The sequence below is a fragment of the Trematomus bernacchii genome, unplaced genomic scaffold (genome assembly GCF_902827165.1).
Source record: "Trematomus bernacchii unplaced genomic scaffold, fTreBer1.1, whole genome shotgun sequence".
NCBI classification, from domain to species: Eukaryota; Metazoa; Chordata; class Actinopteri; order Perciformes; family Nototheniidae; genus Trematomus; species Trematomus bernacchii.
The window spans coordinates 517,995-539,860 of NW_022987429.1; the positions used below are offsets into that span (position 1 = coordinate 517,995).

Here is a 21,866-nt window from a genome sequence, read left to right on the forward strand (position 1 = left end):
TAGTCTGGCTGCATATCTGTATCCTGATAGAAAGCCATAAACTCCGGCTAAATAAAGACATAACTTTGAGTAACTATCTAAGTTTATTTGTCCAAATGAGGGATCAACCGCATGCTGATTTATTGAATAAAGTTTAGAAAGGCGGGGGATCCAAAGCCAAACACATGGTGCGGCGAGTCGGTGCTGGCATATTGTTCAGATGAGCTATCGTTTTTGAATTGGTCTGTATCAGAGATGAGTCATCAACAGGCCGATGGAGGAAGAAAACATGTATTGATTTCATATGTGTGGGACCGGGTGTTTCTAATCACATTTTATTCAGTTTTAGCAATCATTACACAAAGCAGAGTGATGTCACGCTACCTGGAGGTAAACTCAGAGCACTTGGCGTCTGAAGGTTATAAGGAAATACTTGAGGGGATATTAACTTCACTTGTTGTTTACGCATAACGGGTGTAGCCACATTAGCTCTCCCCGGCCGAATGTTCAAGATCAAGTACAAGTTTTCACCTCTCAAAATTTGTTTAAAATTACTCAATTTCGCCACAGTCTGGAAAACATCTCATGATTTATGGCTGCCAAAGATATTACGCTAAGTGTTGCGCATGCAGTACGCATGCCGAGACAACCGGTGTTTCTGATTATCGCAAGACGGTCTGACCCCTCGGATTTAAGAATATTCAAACTGCTGGATTGGATTATCTGCTTTTAAATACATAATACAAATATTAATATAGTTGAATTTTAATCAGATAACAGTAGGGAACTTGATCAGGGTGTTTCAATTAGTAATTGTTGTACTAGATCACTTAGCACCTTTAAAAACACACCTGATATCCGGTAGTTTGGGTGAGGTGTAACAGAAGTCATAATTTATGTGATGTGGGTGAAGAATTGAACATACTGCCAGGATATAAGCACAGGCATCGATGAATATGATTTTGCCGCAGCTATAACCGTGCCCTGGGAAGAATGTTGCCTTTAACTACATGCAAACTTATTTTCTCATGGGATGTATTTAGTGATCCCTGAACTAGGCATGGTGTGTGTGTGTGTGTGTGTGTGTGTGTGTGTGTGTGTGTGTGTGTGTGTGTGTGTGTGTGTGTGTGTGTGTGTGTGTGTGTGTGTGTGTGTGTGTGTGTGTGTGTGTGTGTGTGTGTGTGTGTGACTTTCTTCCATTTCCCAAGCCTTCTCCTCCCCATTTCTTTAAGAGATTTAGAGTGGGGAAATGTCACAGCAGTTTATCACCAACCACATGAAACAAGCTGCTGGCACACCACACGCAAACACACACTCTCTCTCTCACATGCACACACACACACACACACATGCCTATTTGCCTTGGTCCTTCTCACCCTGTCTGAAGTGCACAGGATAAACACATAAATACACATAAATAAAAGGTCTCTGTCTTTTTCTATATTGCTCTAACACACACAGATAAAACCTGAAGCGAAGTACATTTTCCAAAAACTCCATCTTGATCCATACTTGTTTGGTTATATTTAAACAAATGAACACACACACATGCAGAAACGTATTTCGTCTTCTCTGCGCAGTTTGTGCTGGGAGTTTATTTTTATCTACCGGTCTGGTTAAAACGGAGTGAGGAGGGAAGCTGTATGCAGCCAACGGTGATTATAGTTATTATAGGCCTAACATACACACATACACACACACACACGTACATACATACACACACTCACACACACATGTAAGCCACTTGAAGCAGAAGAGCAAGAGAGCCCTTAACGTCAATTAGGACAGCTGAGAGCAGACAAGGAGTCACACTCTGCTGACTGCGGCCGTTTAGATATGACGAGCTAGACAAGCACGGGTAACATCAGCAATGACCTTAGCATGTTATTGGATTTTTTCCCCCCATAGGATCAAAGAAGACGATCCAAGGCGGACGATTCATACTTTATGATTAAAACATTTCTTTGTGAGGTGTTAACTGTGTTTAATGTTTACTCAGTAAATGTACTTAAGAAGTAATTGAAACAGACCAGCGGACAGTCCGGCTCAGTTAGCCCTCTTTTGAGGCCCCAAAAACAAAACAATTTCTGAACAGATAGTATATCAAAGTGGTGGGATTCACCAGTTATGACACATCTTGTTAGTTCAGGCTGGACATGTATCATGCTTCAAGAGGGGCTCTCTTTTCGGCTATATACAGAAGAAACAATAACTGTACAGTGAATTAGACACCTTTCAATGTATAGTACACACAGTAGGGAGTTTTATTTTGGTTATCTTGTTTAAGACATTCTTAAAATAATCTCAAACGTGTGTTTCCTATTTTACATTTCTAAAGGCATCTATCTGGATTTCCTAGTATTGCAAAAATCTAACCGCATTGTTTAACTATTGCTCATAGACATTGAATACAGCAAATTCTGACTTACATTATCTTTCCTTTTACTGTTTCTAATGAAGAATGACTCACAGTTTCTTGCTGAAAACTGTCCACAAATGTTGTCATTTTGTCAGCAGTTTAATCACTGCACACCATAATATGTGCACCAGTTTAACATCTTGTTTCTTGTTGAACAAATAGGAGTCTTGCTGCTTGTTCCTGGCATGGCAGCTCAAGGTTACTCTATTATTTAACCTCGTAAAGATTCAGTAATTACGGAATTCAAGTCCTTGGATTAGACAATTGCATTCTCTCCTGCTCTGAAATCCCTCATTAGGTTGGGAAACTTTATTTTATAGAGACGTGTTTCCCCTATAGCCATATACAGGCCTATTAGGTAAATATAGCATTTGCCTAATTGCTCCAGCATGGCAGTATTTTGTTAATGGGATTCCTTGTAAAGACACAAATACAGAGTCACAATGAGGGGAAAAGAAAGAGGTCTTAATGGAGCTGCTGGTGCCTGGTGGATTCAACATGAAGGCCTCATACCTGAATGATTAAACAGATCATTTAATAGGCTCTCATTGGAATGTTTTCTGATCTGCCAAGTGTGTGGTTGACATATGATTATGTTAACACAATTAAAGCTATTAGGCTAAGGCAGGGGAAAGATCACTACATTGTTAGGCTGTAGGAAATAGGATGAAAAGTGGCCAAACATCTACTTGGACCTAGATTTTTGAATGGCAATATGACGATGTTACACTATAGGATAAAAGAGTTAATATTGCTTGAGGTTATGTATTTCCTTAAGACAAATATATCTGTTTAAGCTTTTTGAAGCTATCAAATATTCATACAGGGCATGTTCCTTAAAGGTGGGGTAGGTACGTTTGAGAAACCGGCTCGAGATACACTTTTTGTTATATTCCATGGAATGCTCTTAACATCCCGATAGCAATGAATATCTTAAGTGCTTTGACAAAAAATCCATACAAAAATGTCATCTGTGGAAGCCGTAATACTGTAAAAAGTACGACCAATCATTTTAGCCGGCCCGGCTAAAATAACTGGATGGCCTACCTGCCTGTCAGCCTTCCATCTGTGCACAAACTTATCTCATGCCCTCATTGGTCATGTGCGCGTTCGTGTGTGTTGGAGGAGGGGCTCTGTAAGGAAGTGGCAGATTTTCTCCGGTTGTGTATTTTCAAATTCTAGCGCACTCGAGCTGGTTTCTCAAACTTACCTACCCCACCTTTAAGTTCAGTTATTTTGTCAGTGATCAAAGATTACAAACATCTTTTAATCATGCAATAGCCCAACATGCAATTGTTTTGTGAGGTACTTCCTGTCTGCTCCTTCCTGAACTACACAGATAGAAGTTACTGGGTCTAATGCAAGAACACATCATACAAAGAGATGTTTGATCAAATGGCACGTCTGATTAACTTTAGAAAATGGGTCATATTCCCAATGTTTCTTGTCAAAAAACTCAGGCAAGCAAACTTTACAGAACCGAGACCGCATGGCTAAGGATACGAATAAGACGTATTTTGAATGAGACACATTATCCTTGGACAGAAACCAAGTAAGAAATAAACATGACAGGACAAAAAAAAAAGACTAAAATATTCCATGTAATTCAAAAGCATAGCTTAACAAACCCTGAGTCATTTCGGCAGCTATGACTGGTTCATCACCACAAAATGTTGACCTAAACAGAGAAAGAAACAAACTTACAGAATCCTGAGGTTCTTGAGGCCGGAGAAGTCCACTTTAGTGACTCTGGTGATGTTGTTTCTGTTCAAATCCCTACAGAGAGAAACACAAAGGTTAGAAATCTGATTGGTCCAATGTAATTGATAATACAATTTAGTTTAATTAACAGTATTAACTTTATATCACACTGTGTATCTTGAAAGGATGTTGATTTATAATAGGAAAAAAGAGAAAAAGAAATGAACACCAATGAGTGCATGTGCGTTGTGTGTCTCTGTGTGTGTTCTCGCTTATTGAAATTATTGAATGTGGCTGTAGGACGGAGCGTGAGAATGCCCGGCAGCTTATTAGCCCACACACAAACACACACACAAACATACAAACACAAACAAGCATAACCAAAACACACAAACACTCCTACCGTTCAGGCACTGGGAAAATGATGCACACACACTCGCACATCTACGCAGACACACCCTCACCCACACACACACACACACACCCACACAGCGCTCCTGCTGCTCTGACTTATGAGACATTTTCCAGCAAAAAAAACAAAAAGGTTACAATTATTTTCTCTTTCCATCATCAGAGTTTAAAAGCTTATCGTGTTTCCTGGATGTCATTCAATCTGTTTTAACTACGGGTGCACAATGTATGCACACTGCAATATGAACTGACTGCATGAGTGTGTGTGTGTGTGTGTGTGTGTGTGTGTGTGTGTGTGTGTGTGTGTGTGTGTGTGTGTGTGTGTGTGTGTGTGTGTGTGTGTGTGTGTGTGTGTGTGTGTGTGTGTGTGTGTGTGTGTGTGTGTGTGTGTGTGTGTGTGTATAGACTGGTTCCCTTTATACGGGTATGCTGTTTATTGAAACGCTGTCGTACTGGAGGAATTAGGGCAAGGAAAGAAAACACACACACAAGAGAGTATAGACAAACAACACACACCGTTTTGTCTCCTTTTTCGCACACACTGCTCTCCTTCCCTTGTTTTGTAAGCTTTCACTTGCCCTCACACACAGACACACACACACACAAAAACAGAGTCTGGTTTTGCAAAGGCGACCTGCGTGTGTGTTTTTCATAATACACCTAAACATTTATAAATCTGATTTAAGACCATATTAGGTTTCAAAAGGCTTCTCCGCGCTGCCATGCCTAGGATCACTAATAAGAGCCATACCCCGGCCTGAGAGGGGCGGGGGGGGGGGGGGGGGGGGGGGGGGGGGGACTGGGGCAGCACTTCCTATACCAGGAGTCCACCAGGGGTCTTTCAAAGGCCTCCAGGATAACAAATAGTTTCAGTATCTCATCTGATGCAATGAGACGTCACATTGAAAGACTTCTGATCAAAGACACCCGCCTGCTCCTGACAGACAGTAATATAGATCATGAGCAAAAACAAAAAAAAAATGCCAAGTCATGTAAGGTTTCTATTTGAGGATTCTTGATATGAGAAAGAGAAGATTTTAGTTTTCAATACAGACTGAAGTGTCTAGCTGATGACTGTAGTGGAGCATTTAGGAGCTAGAGAATCCGACTTGTCCATTAACGAGTTGGTGGAGACCAAAACAGAGCTTGGAGGAGTTTGAAGATTGGACTTGTTTTTTGTCAGGGGGCCAAAGGAATGCTAATGTCGACCCGTGTCTGTTTTTTGTTTTTTTTAAAGATGGTTGCCATATTGACTTAATAATATTAATAAAAGGCAGTGTTGTGTTTGCATTCCAAAATGTTCAAAAAACTAAAAAGTAGTTCTGCAGTTTGTCAAAAAACGTTTTAATTTTGAAGTGACATAACAAAAACATGATGATGCTCATATTATGGTGTTGCATTCATTGTTCTCATAGATAATCCCAAATCATCAAGTGTGCCAAGCATTTGGAAGCAGCCACAACATGAACACACCAAAAAACAAGAGGAATTCATTATGATTTAGAGCTGTATCCATCTCGCCAGTTTATTAAAGAAAGCAGATAAGTTTATGACAGCGAACCATTTGCAAGGCATCGGTTCTTGTCACAGGATTACAGTTTGTGTGTAATTGCCAGTTCCTGGAAAGCGAGGCAATTTGATAAACCTTCTTGGATGTGATGAAAAATTCAATATGGCATTGATTTATAATTTTCAACTTCAGGAAAGAGCTGCTTCCATCATGAAGGACATGTCTTTTTTTTCTTTGTTGATTTGTAACTTCAAGTAACCACTCACTCATGTCTCTGAGGCAGCATCCAATCCAAAATCTTTTTTTCCACATCTCTTCACCGCTATCAATCTCATCGTCCCTGTCTTACCCTACTGTCATCTGTCTCTCTCCCTTTTATTTTTTCATCTTCCCTTCATCTATCTTACATCTCTCTTTTCCCCAATCACTGCTCTTAATGTCAATCTGTCAGTAGTTCACCGCCATCTTTACCCCCATGTTCCCAGCCTTCCTCTCTACTTTTTCTTTTCCTCTAATCTCCCTGTTTAACAGTGTCTCCCCCTCTCAATCTCTCACGTTTTATCTCTCACTGTTTCACAGTTGACTAAACACTTTTTCTTCGCCTTCCTCCGCTTTTCTCCATCCACCTAATCTCTCTTCTTTTATCTAAATCTTTCACTCGTTTTAAGGTTGGCTACATTTTCCTACGCTTGTGTTTTTTTTCACCCCTAATCTCTGAGTCCTTATCTCGATCTTCCTCTTGTTCACAGTGGAAACTTCAGCTCTCACCAGGGAAACCACTCTTGACACAAACAAACAGTGAGGAGCCGGAGCCAGGTGGAGCGAGATGGCATCACCCTATCTACAGTAACCTCACCGCCCGACAGTTGAGAAATTCAAGGACTCTGCCAGGAGAAACAAAAAGTGGTGTGAAATTAAATGATAACACTGTCAAATAAAAATAACACTAATTAATAGTGATATATTTAGAAATAACAAGGTGAAAGGTATGACGTCTATTAACCTTTATGAGGTATACAGCCTGTAAATGCAAATAATCAAATAAACAATCATTAATGATTTACCCTGTCAGACAACTTATAGAAATACTAAATATTTGTAATCCTACGTACTAACATGTTGCCAATGCTTACAATGTACACTACAGAGTTAACAGACCTATATATTTTTTGTTAGGCCAATATCAAGTGAAGGACTAAATGGCATGTCTTCTTAATTTTTAAGCCCAAACCAATTAAAAGTATCAATTAGAGTTTTTACCCACGTTTGGCTTAATGTGTATTGAATTAATTTTTTTCAATAAAACACTTTATTTTAATGTTGTGCTGATGTAAAAGGATTTGGATCAATTACAAATAAATAACAAAAAGAGAAAAGACTGTATCAGCGAGTCAGTAGTGAAATGTGTCACATTATAATGGCTGATCTTTGCACCTGCTTGAATAAATGTCACTAATGAATCAAACACATGACGCTAATCAACAGTAATGTAAGCACGACCTCAATGCTCTGCCTGAAATAATGCAATGATCCATTATGAGCCTTATGCTGCGTTCCAGACAACTCGGAGGTGGGAATTGTTCCAGTTGAAATTTCAAACTTTCTACCTCCAAGCTTTCCAACGGCTGGACGCCAAAATGTACACAAAAGCCATGGCTGACCGTGACAAACTGATGTATCTTTGGCAAGTTTACACACAATTGAACGCCAAGCAGTGAAGCCTCTACGTTTTAGTTTTGGCACTTCTCCAAAAAATGTTTGTTTGGAGAAGATATATTTCAGAGATTGTTTACTGGAGCCAGCTATCTAAACACATTGGAGACATGCTATAAAACATTAACATGCCGAACTGGATTTACTAAAGATTGTATTAACTTCATCAAAAACAAGAGGCTCTAGTTGATGGTTGAGCATTAACAATGCAGGAACGCAGTCTTATTAAGAGTAAGTCAATCTACATGCGCTCGCTACCTCTGAAGCTCTGAAAGTGGTGTACCTGGAGATATAGATACACAAAAAATCATAGACTGCAAAGCCTTTGTTTCACTCAAAGAATATGAAGAAATTCAAGAAAGAGTCGTTTGAAGGAGATAGAATACAGTGGATGCTGTTATAGTACAAAACCATATAATTATTCTGTAGAGAGCGCTTTGCATGAAACCTAAAAACATTGGAAAGGATCTGGATGACTTCATGAGGCGGCCATTTTGATGCACCTGGTCTGCTGAAGTGTGGGTGTCCGACCCACACAGCAGTAAAGATTAACTTGGCTTTAAATTTAACTGACCAGCTGGCAGTCAGACAACTAACGAGAGGTTTTTGCACAAAAGCTCTAACCGCTGTTTGTTTCCATTACAGGCAGAGGTAAGGCGCGCATGTGTGTGTGTGTTTGCGACAACGGGATAAGACAAGAATGCAAACAGCAGGTGTTCAGGGAATTAATGTACCATACAACAGACACACAAAGACACAGACAGCTCCCCACCCCAGACCACTGAAACCGGTGAACCCTACAGTCTGGCTGCCTTGGGACGAGCACTGGTTGACTTTAAACAAAAATATGCTTGTTGTGTGGGGGTCTGATTCACTTACAGCACATCTTCATAGTTGGCTAAACCACAGTGACTCAGAAATAACACAGAAATAACTTTTAGAAAGGAATGTTAAACAAATTACAGATCAGGTGACTAAGACTCCCAAGAGCTCAGTGGAAGGAAATGGTGGACTAATTGCCGCTGTGGTGAACTATGAAATATTAATATAACATGTTTGACATGTTGGGTTGCTGGTTTGACAGCTGTTTTTCCCTCTATCCTAATCTGTCCTGCTGGCCTTTGCATACTTGTTTTCTATCTGGGATAACAGTGAGGAATAACTATTAACTGCTGCGAACAGTTTCCTCTCTCTGTTCTGTCTCTGTAAATCTGTCTCTGATACTGTGACATTTCCTCGTTCCACTTTGTCTTTCACTCTATCTGGCTCTGCATCCTTATCCCTCCATCCTTTCCCTTTCATCCTTTGTTGTTCTCCGTCCAACGCTCCGTTTACGAATGCGTTCGCTTCCTGTCCTAATCTCCTGTTATTTTCCACGAAGCTCTTGTATTGCTTCACTTTCTCATTCCTCCTTTCTTACCCTTCATCGTTTTTTCTCTCTCTAAGATAGGTATGCTCAATTTCGCTCTCTAAATATCCCAGTTACGCAAGGAATCCTAATTGCCTTCTTCCTTTTCCTCTGAGCTCCAAACTCTACATCAGTCTTTCACCAGAAGCAGGGGGCCGGCGTCAAGCTGCTTCTAAATTAACCTTTGTTGGAGCTGCAATCCATCCACTTCAAATGTTTGATATGGTATTTAGCATCACCTGCTCTTAGTTTGTAACTATAATTGATATGGAGCTTAAAAGGCAGGAACGTTGGTTCAATTTGGACTGAAAGAGAAAGCAAGGTTGTTGGGCTGTTGATCACTGCCAGGCCAGAGAGAAGAAGACATAGTGTTAGTCAGTGGGTGTTTCTCAATCGCGAGTACGCTTGCTTGGTAGCACATGTCTGCCGAGCATCTTGCTTCAGAAGCGAGTCAAGAATACTTCCTGGCATTCGGAAAACGAAGTGTGGAACACGCTAGCAAGTGTGCAGGTGTGCGTCATATGAGAGGCCCCGCCTTACATCTTCCGCCACAGATTTGGGGAAATTGGTCCGTGCGCAAAGCATTGTGGGGATTTTAAGACCGCGAAGTCTACTCATGTGCAGCCTCGATATTTCTCCAAACGGAGTACGCCGGGCTCGGTAGATTTCCAAGTATGCTGGCGATTGGAACAGTACTTCGGCGGCACTCGATGACGTAGTATGCTTGAAATAGTGGCTCTGAAGCAGCTTTACTCGCGATTGAGAAACACCCAGTGTGTGTGGGAAATAGAGATAACGTGCTATTGAACAATTACAACTCACTTATTTGTCTATGGAACACAATCATCCCCAGCAAAATAATGTAAAATGGATCGAATCACATCCTTTCAAGTGTAAGGGCGGATGTAGCTTCTTTAGCAGGTTTTGTGGCATATGATTTGATCCTTGCCCTAAGTCAAGTAGAACAAGTTTCTATTACAGTAAAGACCATTTCAAAAGCACATCATAAATAATGAAATTGAAAGATGTATGGAAAGTGTTCAAAAAGACGGACATGTTTAGTTCTCGTCTCCATTGCACACCATGTATTGTCCACAAGAGACTCTACAAGTTTTGGAACATTTCTGGGTTTTGTGGAACATTTGGTCTCCAATGCAGCCGTTTACTGCTGTTTTGAATCTCTATCATATTGATGCTAATCTGAAGTGAAATCTCTCCTATTACAGAACTGCTCTCTGGGAAACACAGCAATCATCACTTGGAGGTTTTGGGCATTCACATCATACACGCACTCGCACGGCAAAAATCATCTGAATACATGAGAACAAGCGAGTACAGACACACTCTTACAAGAGGTCCGGGGCCAAATGTACCTTTGGGGACAATATTTAATCTTTAAATCCAAACATGGCAGGTCATTTTGAGGCCGACATCAATACTAAATAGACTTAATATTCATAGATAAGAAAGGATCCTCTGCAGCTTGCCTTTTAAACCCATCATCCATCTGTTGTGTGGTTGTACAGATAATATGAGTAATTGAATTAAACTCAACATTGCCAGCAATCAAAAGTGACCAAATTACCCAAACCTTCATTTAAATAAGCATGCTGTACGTTCACATACAGCCATCGCATTTTGCCAGAGGAGTTTACACAGCAAAAGCAAACATTTGTCAACACAAATGAGGGAAAACTGCTCAGAAGACAAAGCTTTGCCTGGTGAGATGCAACGAGATACTGATCCCACAGTTGGAGATAGTTTACTGTGTAGGCTATGCATGCTTCTCGGAAACATTTCTGACACTTGACATTTAACATTTTATCTGGCCAATTTTCCTCACCACTCGTTTGTCACAATGGGTAAAAGTCTTCCTCTGTTTGTAAAAAATAAGCTGCTAGGATTATGCAAGATGTTCGGGAGGTCTGAAATGCTAACAGAGATATTTCCAAGGAACAGTCACAGATGATCAAGGAGCTTTAAGTATTTAAAATATTTTTCCTACAGCAGACTGAAGGACATCTCTTTCACTCCATAAAGGGAAATCCTCTCTGAATGATAAGCAATACGGCTCAGTCCAATCTACCCTTTTCTTTTCAAATCTGTCACAATTTAAATCTCATTCTAGTATCTTCTGTCATTCTGTCAGATTTTCTACCTGATTTATTTTCTTGTTTACTCATTATAAATCTTTCTTCCCTTTTCTTCTATCCATTGTTTAGATTTGAGTCCATCATTTTTCTATCTTTCCTGTTCTCTTGTTGCTTATGTCTCTGTCTTTTAGATTAATTGTCAATGCATCTCTTGCCTTCAATATCGCAGGCTGATTGGATTGTGTTGAAATCTAGGGAAGAAATGTATCTTCCCTCAGGGTTTCATCATCCGTTGCTTTGTTTTCTGTCCGTCATGATTCATTTCTCTCTCCCTCCTATTTTCTATTCAATGTTCATACCACTCAACCTTACACAACTCATAGTTTGGTGTCGCTGTTAACCACACAGGCTTGACCACATTAGGGAGTCGCCTGCAAGCATCCCTTTTCTTTTGGAGTCGCGAGCCAAAAGGTCTATAAACCACACTGTATTTGGTTAGCTCTTTTTCTTTGCCAGAGTTTATAGGGCTGCATTGCTTTTGTCTAGATTTACTGCTGCTGCACTGTAAGGGAATGGGGTGGGGTGGGGGGTAATTTGGCCGCTGAGAGGCCACTTGACAAGAACAAGGACTGCTGCTTCCTTAACAGAGGCCAAGTCCGAAAAGCAGGAGTGAGCGAAGGAGAGGATAAGAGGAAAACAGAGGTAAGGATGAACGAAAGACTGAGACATAAAGATGGAGACAAAGCTTGAAAGAGATGGAGAAACACACACATGCAAAGTGCAGTGACCGGCTTCTTCATACGCTTCCAGCCTAACATAAAACAGTCAGGCAGTATTTGCTTAGCTGAACATCCGACAAAAAAGGGAAAACACACACCAAGAAAAAGAAAGTCCCTGCAGAAGGGATGTAATGTGTTGCGTTGGTGACAGTGGCCTAACAAAACAGTGGCATAGCTTGTTAACATCAAATGCCTGCAAGCGTTCTGCACGCACACAACCCCAGACTGGCGTTAAAATATGACACACACTCTGAAGTTCTCTGGTCTGAGGACTTCTGTTTCAGAAGAGAGTATCAGAAGGTCATTCGTGACTCTGGGTACTTTCTATGTGACAGTCTCTCTCTCCTTTTCGTTATATACGTCACTGTTTCCAACTACAACCAATTTAATGTTTAATCCGATGAAAGCTATGAGCCTCCTGTGTGTGGAATATAAATGTAAAGTTTTCATGTGCGTATGCATGTGTCCGTGTGGTCGTTGTGAGGAACCCATTTTATAAATTGAGATTAAGGATATTTTGTGGAGAGTGAGGAGATTGTTGGCTGGTGTTCACTACTTCAAAGAGTTGTTTGAGGGTTTTAAGAGTTTTGACCATCAAATCATCATTCCTATCTGCAATAATATGACCCTACTCACCAAGTTAAAGACCAAAAATGTTCAGCCAATCATACAGATTTGAAACCAACCCCTGGGTTAGCAAAACTTACTTTGAAGAGAAGAGTGAGGTTAATTGTTGAATAATCACCTAAATTGTTCACTGTGAACATCCATCACAGTTAAGAGACCTTCCTTTGTGGTCCAAATTTGAGCAAACACACTTTCAGTACCTGTGCACAAACAGTCAGATTGTTCTGAGCTAAGAGGGGTTTCAGGTGCGCTCACTTCCACTTTGTCGTCCAAATAAAGTTGTATAGATAAGATGGTTAACTGTTGACTTGTTTATTACTTGTCTGATTTCTGACCACCCAGGTCTCCTGGTAGTATATTCCTCCCTCAGTACGGAAATATATACGTAGAATAGATAGAACAATGGTCGTAACAACAAAATAAGACTTGAGTTGTAATAAACTATACATATCTTTCAAGGGTAAAGTTAGAATTAGCGGGGGTTGGGGTTTGGCATAGTTGTGATAGTTAAGGTTAGGGATAGGGCGTAGGAATGCAATACACAAGTGCAGTACAAATAAATCTAGATTGATGCAAAGTGTGTCCGTATATTCATATATCTGCATATATTTTCCTATTTGTTCAAACATATGTCAGTGTGCATCTCTTTCCCTGTGTGTACATTGTCCGTGTGTTACAGTAAGTGCAAATGAATACAGTGTGCATGTTTAACGCTGCTGGATTGCTCTGTTTCCCAGTAGGGCAGTGCCCACTGTCAGGGCCAGCTGGCTGCCTCCTTGGCAAACCGAAAGTCATTATATAGAAAAGGTAAAATGCCTGCATGCTGGAGAAACTTGGTTGAAGAGAATATCACCCACTGACCTAGAACTGCAGACTAAATATTGGTTACCCTCACTTGTGCCATTTGGCATACCATGACTGAATCAAACATGGTTGGAAGGGCACAAAATGGTTACCACAAGATGGCCACAGATGGTAGGCGTAACATTAAGAGGCTGTTTAAGAACAGCAAGCTCATTGTGGTCTTTGCTTCTTAGTTTAGACTTGTCTGCTTTAGCAATAACACTCGGCTGCTCCTCAGATGTATTACATCACCATCATACCCACGATAACAGTAAAGAACGCTCTCAATTGAAAGATGGGTTTTATTTAAATTACCAAAGCATGTGTGCTGACTTAAGCTCCCAACAAAGTAGCTCACATATCCTGAAAAAACTGCCAACAAATACATCCCTAATTAGCTCTTTGCTTTCAACAAAGGTTGGCAAAGTACCAGCACAGCGTGGTAAACAGAGATCCATGAGAAGGCATCCCTGACTTATCGGACTTCTTAGTAGTTTTTGCAGCCAGCTAACGCAACACAATATCATTTCCAGTGACTTCAGAAGAATGCTCAGCCAACAACTAGAGTGAAAACCACAGTACTACAGATTGTTCTTGATTCAATCAGATTATTGTATATTTAGGGGCCGGGAACTGTGTAAGCTCACAGCAGTAGTCAGAGTTACTGATGTAACACAGTGTTCAGTCCTACGTAAATAACCTTAGTTGCCCAATGCCCAACCGCCTATTGGCTTTTTTTCTTTTTTTTTAGATGCAACCTGTTAAGGTAATTTCCAGGTGTCATCCCCCATGTACATCAATTATAAACTAAGTAATGTGTGCATTCTAAACAGTTATCAATAGTCAGAAAGCAGACCCTACCATTCTAAACTGAAGTTGTACCAGGAATCAGATTGTACTTCTTGTGACAATAGTTAGGACAGTTAACAGACAAGATGAAATGGAGGATTTGGTGTCAAAGCAATAATCAAAAAGGCTTATTTAGCTAGATTAGAGCCCATAGGGAACCTAAACATTGTAAAGGAAATCTTTAAACTTAGTCTCATAAATGAAGCATCATCTTCAGGCGGCACCTCTAATCTACAAACCCACCACGAAAAAGAGAAGTGAAAAAATGTTCACTGTTTTGTTAGTTTGACCTAACATGCCAGATATACAGCCATGTGCATTAACCATGCGTGTGGGGTTTTGGGAAAACTACCCATGGCATCCCTAGAACTGTGTGAGCAAAAGCTAGCTTGTTTTTCTAAATGCACAGGTTAGCACCACATACTTGCACACACACACACACACACACACACACACACACACACACACACACACACACACACACACACACACACACACACACACACACACACACACACACACACACACACACACACACACACACACACACACACACACACACACACACACACACACACACACACACACACACACACACACACAATATTCCAGTCGCACCATGGAATGCCATTTCAGAACTGAGGGTGTGGTGGTTACAGCGTCCATTGTCCAATCAACACCAAGCTTTGATAAGAGCCAGAAGCCGAGGCTGAAATGTGGATGTGTGGGTCCACTCTACACACAGAAACACACTCACTCATGCAGCTTGCACACACACACACACAAACGCACATACACACACAGTGGCAGGAACTCATTGTTGTGCGCTCCGTGGTAGGTTGGCACGCTGAGGGGAAATGGGAGCTGTGAAAACTCCACTGGAGGGATGCTGCTGGCACACTAAAGGTGTGTGCGAGTGTGTGTTGGAGGGGAGGTGGAGGTCAGTGATAGAGTGGGGAAGAGAGGTCGGGAGGAGGCAAGTGAGGAGGAGATGAGGCAGAAAATAAAGGTGGGAGGGAGTAAACACTAAGGTGAAGAAAGGAAGGTAGAGGAATGGGAAGATAGAGCAGGAGGTGTTGGAAAGAGAAACATGGCAGGGGGTAAAGATGAAGAGTCAGGGATGGAAATAATAAGAAAGACCTCAGCCTCGTGCCAGGCGAGGTTTGAGAAAGTAGAGAAGGTGTTGCTAGTAAAAAACTTGCCAAAAACGTTGTCAAAGTGCCGTTGGCGAGGGAAAAGAAAAATAGGCAGTTAAAATCAAAATTAGTTTATGTAAAGTTGGCTCAAGCAGCTTGCCGTTTCCAGCAGTGAACTCATTCAACTGCAACACACACATCAACACACACATACTCAGTCGGACGTACAGAACACGTATATACAGTACAGATGTGATCATAAGCTACACACATATTCAACGGTTTTAAAAGGCAAACTCATAGGTATAGATATATCCACACACACACAAACAATTTAACAGGAAAAAATCCTGATTGCAGCTCAACCAATTGAAATGAAGGCCCCCTCTAGAGTTTACAGCCTTCAATTTGCCCCACATTTCACAGCAGTTGGGGCCACAGTTTGGAATTTGCAGCTCTAAAAATCAACACTCCAGGGTGTGTGTGAGTGTGTGTCTGTGTGTTTGTGTGTATGCGGTCCCTGTTGGGCAGGTGTGAATTGGACCCCGGAGAGAAAAGCCGTCCCTTTTTTCCAATTCATTTTATCCAGCCTCGTTAAGCCTGTTAAGCCTCCCCCCAAAACCCTCCACTCAAATTAGATGCAAATGAGGTCTCAAGTGGCTTCCCAAGGAGGACATTACGGAATTGACTGGCCTGAGGTCATCTGTGAGGCAGCCTGTGAGTGCGTGTGTGTGTGTACGTGTGTGTACGTGTGTGTGTGTGTGTGTGTGTGTGTGTGTGTGTGTGTGTGTGTTCAGTGAACAGTTGAGGCCATCAATGTTTTTCTCCTCGTTAACCTTTCGAAATGCTCTGTTTACCATAGTGAAGAAAACCGGCTTTTAAACAGATTCATTCATGCAGTTATGACAGGTTGACTCTGGCTCTGACTGTTGCTCTAACAATTCACTTCTGGAGTTGCTCGATTTGAGTATGTAGGAACTACCTCTACAGTTAAAAATGACCACACCTTCTTTAAACTTCACAAGGCCAACATTTTCAATATTTACTTCCTAGGCTTTCAACATCCTCAGAACATCTTTACGTTGTTTCACCATGAGGCCGTGTACTAAACGTTTTAGTTGTGCCCTAGTTCCCTCCATCTGTCATGTTCTTCTTCTTCACTGACAGGGATTTTCTACATTTGTTTTCAGTAACCTCCACAGACTATGAATTTGTTTTATTCAGTACATGTGGCCTGACAGAAAGCGATAAAGCGAGCAGTGGAGTAGTAGCTCAAAAAGATTTTCCACTCAAGATAAGGCGGGAGTCATGTCTCTACTCAAACGCCACGTCTTGTGGTCTTGTTGCATAGTATCCTACTGTGGTGAGACTACTGTTGGTGGAGAAAACTGTATCTGTACATGTCTTTGGATTTCTCCTTGTGTAACTATTTAAACATTTCTGAAAAACGGTGCTTCTATAAAGAAATATGTTACCATTTAAATGTGTGAATCAAGAAATACTTCAGCATGAGAAACAACATAATAGGAAAATAAATTCAAGGTCCATCTCCATCAGAAATTCTAAAAGGGTTTAATGTATTACTACTTTCACAAGCTACAATCACATCATGTCATGTCCTGTTTTCAACTCATGATAAACCTCCACAAACAGTTGCATAGCATTACATTTATAACTTATAAGTGATTACAAAATGATGAGTTAATGAATATTTTCAGTGTGTAGCTCCAATGCATTGCTTTCAATCTGTTTTTCTCCTTGCGGCTACTAATTAACTGCTTAAAATATGTGAAAACGAGAAACAGGATCTTAAAACTATTAATCATGTGGATATTAAGTATTTCTCAACTACTGGATGGGAAATATTAAGGAGATGTTAAATCATTTGGGAAACTTTACTTCGATGCAAATGAGTATTTTCACTCACAACTTAAACAATCTGGCATTTTTGTTACTAGAATGTTTTTCCTGCACGGACCTCATCCCAGTTGTCAGACTCAAATCCCTGCTCAAGGAAATAACACTCATCTCTCTCTCCTGAAAAGTTTCCCATCTGCCGTAACCTTTAGTACTGGAATCTCATCCATTTTAATATTTCCCATCTCAGACTCCCTAAAATATATCTGCAGGGAGAGAGAGAGAAAGATGAAGGCAGGCAGAGAGGGAGAGAAGGAGGGAGGGAAAGAGCAACTCTGGGCCAGAGTCACAGCTGAAACACTGACCTGGATAAATCAGGGAAATATAAACACATAGTTTCTGGAGTGAAAAGGGAGGGAGGGGGCGCTGCTACCCCAAATATTCCACCCCGGGGACCCCAGCGAGATGCAGGAGACCCCCTTATCCCACCTCCCCATCACAGCCCGCACTAATTATTTATTTTCCTAAGGTGTAAATGTCTTCGGGGGATTGCTGTGTAAAAGCCAACAGGTCCTGGGAGGTCACACGGTCCTGTGGGACGGGAGCGCTATGGGGTACGCTGTTCACACTCACACAATCACACTATCCAGCCAAACATACAGACACAATCATATCAAAACAAAACATGTGCAAAAAACAAAAATGCTCGCACACATGCTAATCATATGTTCATATCAACCCGTACCCCCCACATCCACACACACGCGTCAACAAACAAGGCCCCCCACTTCCCTCTGCAGCCTACTGATTGTGTTTGTTGTCTCAGGGTTAGGTCTGTTGTCGATCCCCCGCGGGGCTTTTGGCTGCTCCGTTATCATGCATAATCGCTTCCATACCTTAGCAGCATATAGGTGTGTGTTTGTGAGTGCATGTGTGTGGCTGCGGGGGTGTATACGTGTCAAGATGTGGCTAGAGGTGGCAGCAGCGGCTGTCAGGGGTCTGTCTCGGCCTCAGGAGTGAATATCAATTGGAACTAACTGTCACCAGGTTTGAAAAGGCGCTGAGAGTAACTCTGTAAGAGTTAAAACATTGTTCACACAGATCACTGCAGATCCAGCCCAACTTGGGGAACCTGTAACTAACTTTGGAAAGTCTCACTGCAACACAGAATATAAAAAGATTTAAGGAGCTCACTGCGTCTTCTCACCTTTCATTCAGACTTCTTTAAAAAGTTAATTACTCGCTCTAAGCGGCTTCAGGACTGTTTTCTTAACAGGCTCCTTTCACTGGGGTCACGGGTGAATTTTAGGGCACCATCTTTTACATGTGTATCCAAAGAGATTGCAGTGTATGCTTTTGACAAGGAGGTATAATTGTAACCTTTCCCAGTGTACTAAACCTTGTTTAGCACGGGGTATATAGGATAAATGCAAGAGTGATTTTTCCAATTCATTAACCTAATCATCTTGCTTGAAAAGAAACCCTCTTTAATTGACTTTATTAACATTTGTAGAAAGATTGAGTCTTTTTTTTCTAATTCAATGTAAACAAATGTTAAAAGTTACTCAGTTGTCAGAGATGTTTTAAGCAACCCAGGTTAAACAGTTAGGACAGGGTCAACTAAATAAACCATTGCTTAATGAAGATTGCTCTGTAAATAAAAGTGAGTGTTTGCCTTATAATGATCACTGACTGGGGGTCAGGGTTGAAATTCATTTTAATTGAGTCACTGCTTAGCCTCATGAACAATGATGGTAAACTTAGTAAAACAGCCTAAATATGTGTTATTCATTCATCAACAGTTCAGCTTTACTGTGAAAGTTTGAAATGTTCTCACTTTTTAAGCTATTTCCATCACTTCTGATAACTCAGTCCAGGAAAAAACTTAAGCGTGGTAAGTTTCACGTGTGTTGTGCGTAACTTCTTCACTTTTGTCTATACAGCAGAGCATAATGAAAGTAAAGCCAAAGAAAAAACGCGCACCTTAGGGCCACGGGGCACAATATGATGACAGACAGACAATAGGATTTGCTTAAACTCTCATTAAATTCCACTTACAGACGCTCGGCATTCCTCGGTATTCCTTTAGGCACAGTCTTCAGACCCAGACCCTGGCAGTCCACATGCGACCCGGAGCAGCTGCACTTGTGTGGGCATCCAGTCACCGAGGCAGCGCACACCAGCAGCGCACAAACCAGAGCCCAAGCCCGGCAGAACGCAGCACGCTTCTCCGGTACGATCGGAGGCATGGTATCCACTCAAATTACTTCCAAACCGAAGTTAATTGAAAATCCACGGGGGGGGGGGGGGGGGGGGGGGGTAGTAGATGCTGTGGAAGTAAGGATCCCGAAAAAGGTCAAGAGAGGCCGTTTGAATGTGTGGTAGAATTAAAAAAAAAAAAAAAAAAGTGATGGGAGCCTAAATCAGAAGTTTAACAAAGTTTCTATCAAGAAAGACGATCAGTCAAAATCTCCATTGAAAAAAATGTAGGAAAATAAAGTTAAGTTTTCTTTTAAAACATCGTACCGCGCGTCACTCAACTCGATGCGTAAAAGTCTCCCCAAGTGCTCCCCATTCACAACCTCTCCGAGAAACAGCCTGACTCCTGAACTTCCCAAGGTAAAAGTGTTCAGCTGGGGTGTAACCTCCTTCCAGAGAACATCCCTCGGCTGCCAGGGAATACAAAGTGAGAGTTGCCGCGGAGTTGTAATCAGTTCCCCAAAAAAAGTTGAGAGAGGAGAGGCGCAACTGACTGGTACGCCTGGAGGTTGTGAGAATGAGCGAGGCACACAGATTTGTACTTTGGTTTCCCCCAAAAATCCTCTCTCTCCCTCCCTCTCTGTGTGTGTCTGTCTCTATGTTGATGTCACCAGAAAAGAGGGCTCTAAAACTTCCTCTCGTCCCTTATCTTCTCCACAGAAACACTCAGCTTTATAAACTCGGATTCTTTCCCACACAGACGAATCCAACTTTAGTCCGTGGCAGCAGGGCACATATTTTAGCTCATTTCCCAGCAACTCGTCCCCTTTTATCATGGCCCATATATCATCTTAACGATTTACTTTGTGATCATATAGTTGGTTTTGAGCCACTTCTTTTTTATGAGCCAACTCTCCAAATAGTCCAATACATCATCCCTGGGGAGTCTATATGCGTCAACTTCATTAATTCATGTTTGTTTGATAGATTAATCCGAGTGGTTTCACTGTCATTAAACTTAATTTATTATCTATTGTGTTGGAAAATACGTTGAAGTCGACCACTGGCTTCAAACAATGTCCAAACTTGGAAATATACTTTTTTGATTTATTAATTAAGAAACAACAAAACTGTAATGTGAATTACATTACTACACATGAATATCAACATGTTTGACATTAACTTTAATTTAAATTTCAAGAATGTTCTTTATTATATATAGCCTAGTTCATTCTCACTATCCTTGGTCACTACACTGACTTTCACACTGCAGCATGAAGTGAGAATGACTTGTCAGTGTGGATCATTATTAAAGTGTGAGTGCCCTTCTGCTGCCCTCTGTTGGCAGAAGGGAACACTCTCATAAACTAATAGTGAAGACTCTTCAATTTGCAGACACAGAGACACAGCATTTCACTTCTGATTAAGTCACTCTACTCTAAATTAATTTAATTTATCTGGGAGATTTTGCTGCAAACGTCAACACATTTTAAAATGATCTCCCTCAGCAGTGTCTCAAATGAACAATGGGAAGTTCATAAATATTGAAATGGATTAAATCAAAACTGAGTAATTCAGAGTCTCATTCTGGCACTCAAGCTAATTAAAACATTTGTTTTCCTGTCAGTTGCAATTCCACCAAATCATAATTTCTCCAAATCTTTTTGAATGACAGCACCACGTATGCTATAAAATGAAATAATCTATCATCCAAATGAAAATGTTAAGATACTGAACTGTCTGCCCTCGGAGTGTTATCTTTGGTTATGTTCACTGCAGAGTAAAAGTACGTGTTTGTTTGGTTGTGTTCGTAGAGCAGTGTCTAATCTAGCCAAATGTGCGTCCAGCATTTGAATATCTGTGTGCGTGTGCGTGTGCGTGTGTGTGTGTGTGTGTGTGTGTTTGTGTGTGTGTCACATGTATAAAGAAAGCTTTAAAAAAAAGGTGTGTGCCATTTCTCAATTTCCTGTCAGATATGCTATCCATCCATATAATACAAGAGACGTAACAATAGCAAATAACTCATGTCCATCATCTTACCTGAGAGTGAAATTACAAATCCCAGGAGAACACATCTGAGCCTATACAACAGAACACAAATAATGTCCTTGTTGAAACATCTGGTGTTTCTTTGTCTCTACAAAATAAAAAAGGATGGACACAGCTATATATTGTATGTAAGAAAAAGATAAAAAGGGGAGGAAAACAAAGAATGAGAAGACACTAAACGAGACAGAGCCACACATAAAGAGACCGATCTGATTTTCAGCACTGTAAAGACAACTTGATACCGCTTTTCTAATTTGCAGTGGTTCAGCGTTTTCACTAATGTCTATTGGTAA

The 21,866-nt window shown here is 41.0% G+C and overlaps 1 protein-coding gene across 1 annotated transcript in view; it reads right to left on the bottom strand.

The window, feature by feature from the left end:
- The window catches only part of slit3 (slit homolog 3 (Drosophila)), a 228,127-nt gene extending 208,516 nt beyond the window's left edge, over positions 1-19,611 (bottom strand). Inside the window, 2 exon segments of the mRNA XM_034141508.1 lie at positions 4,103-4,174; positions 19,384-19,611. Of these exon segments, the coding sequence (XP_033997399.1) occupies positions 4,103-4,174; positions 19,384-19,574 (263 nt within the window). The 5' untranslated portion in view covers positions 19,575-19,611.
- Between the last annotated feature and the right edge of the window lie 2,255 nt (positions 19,612-21,866).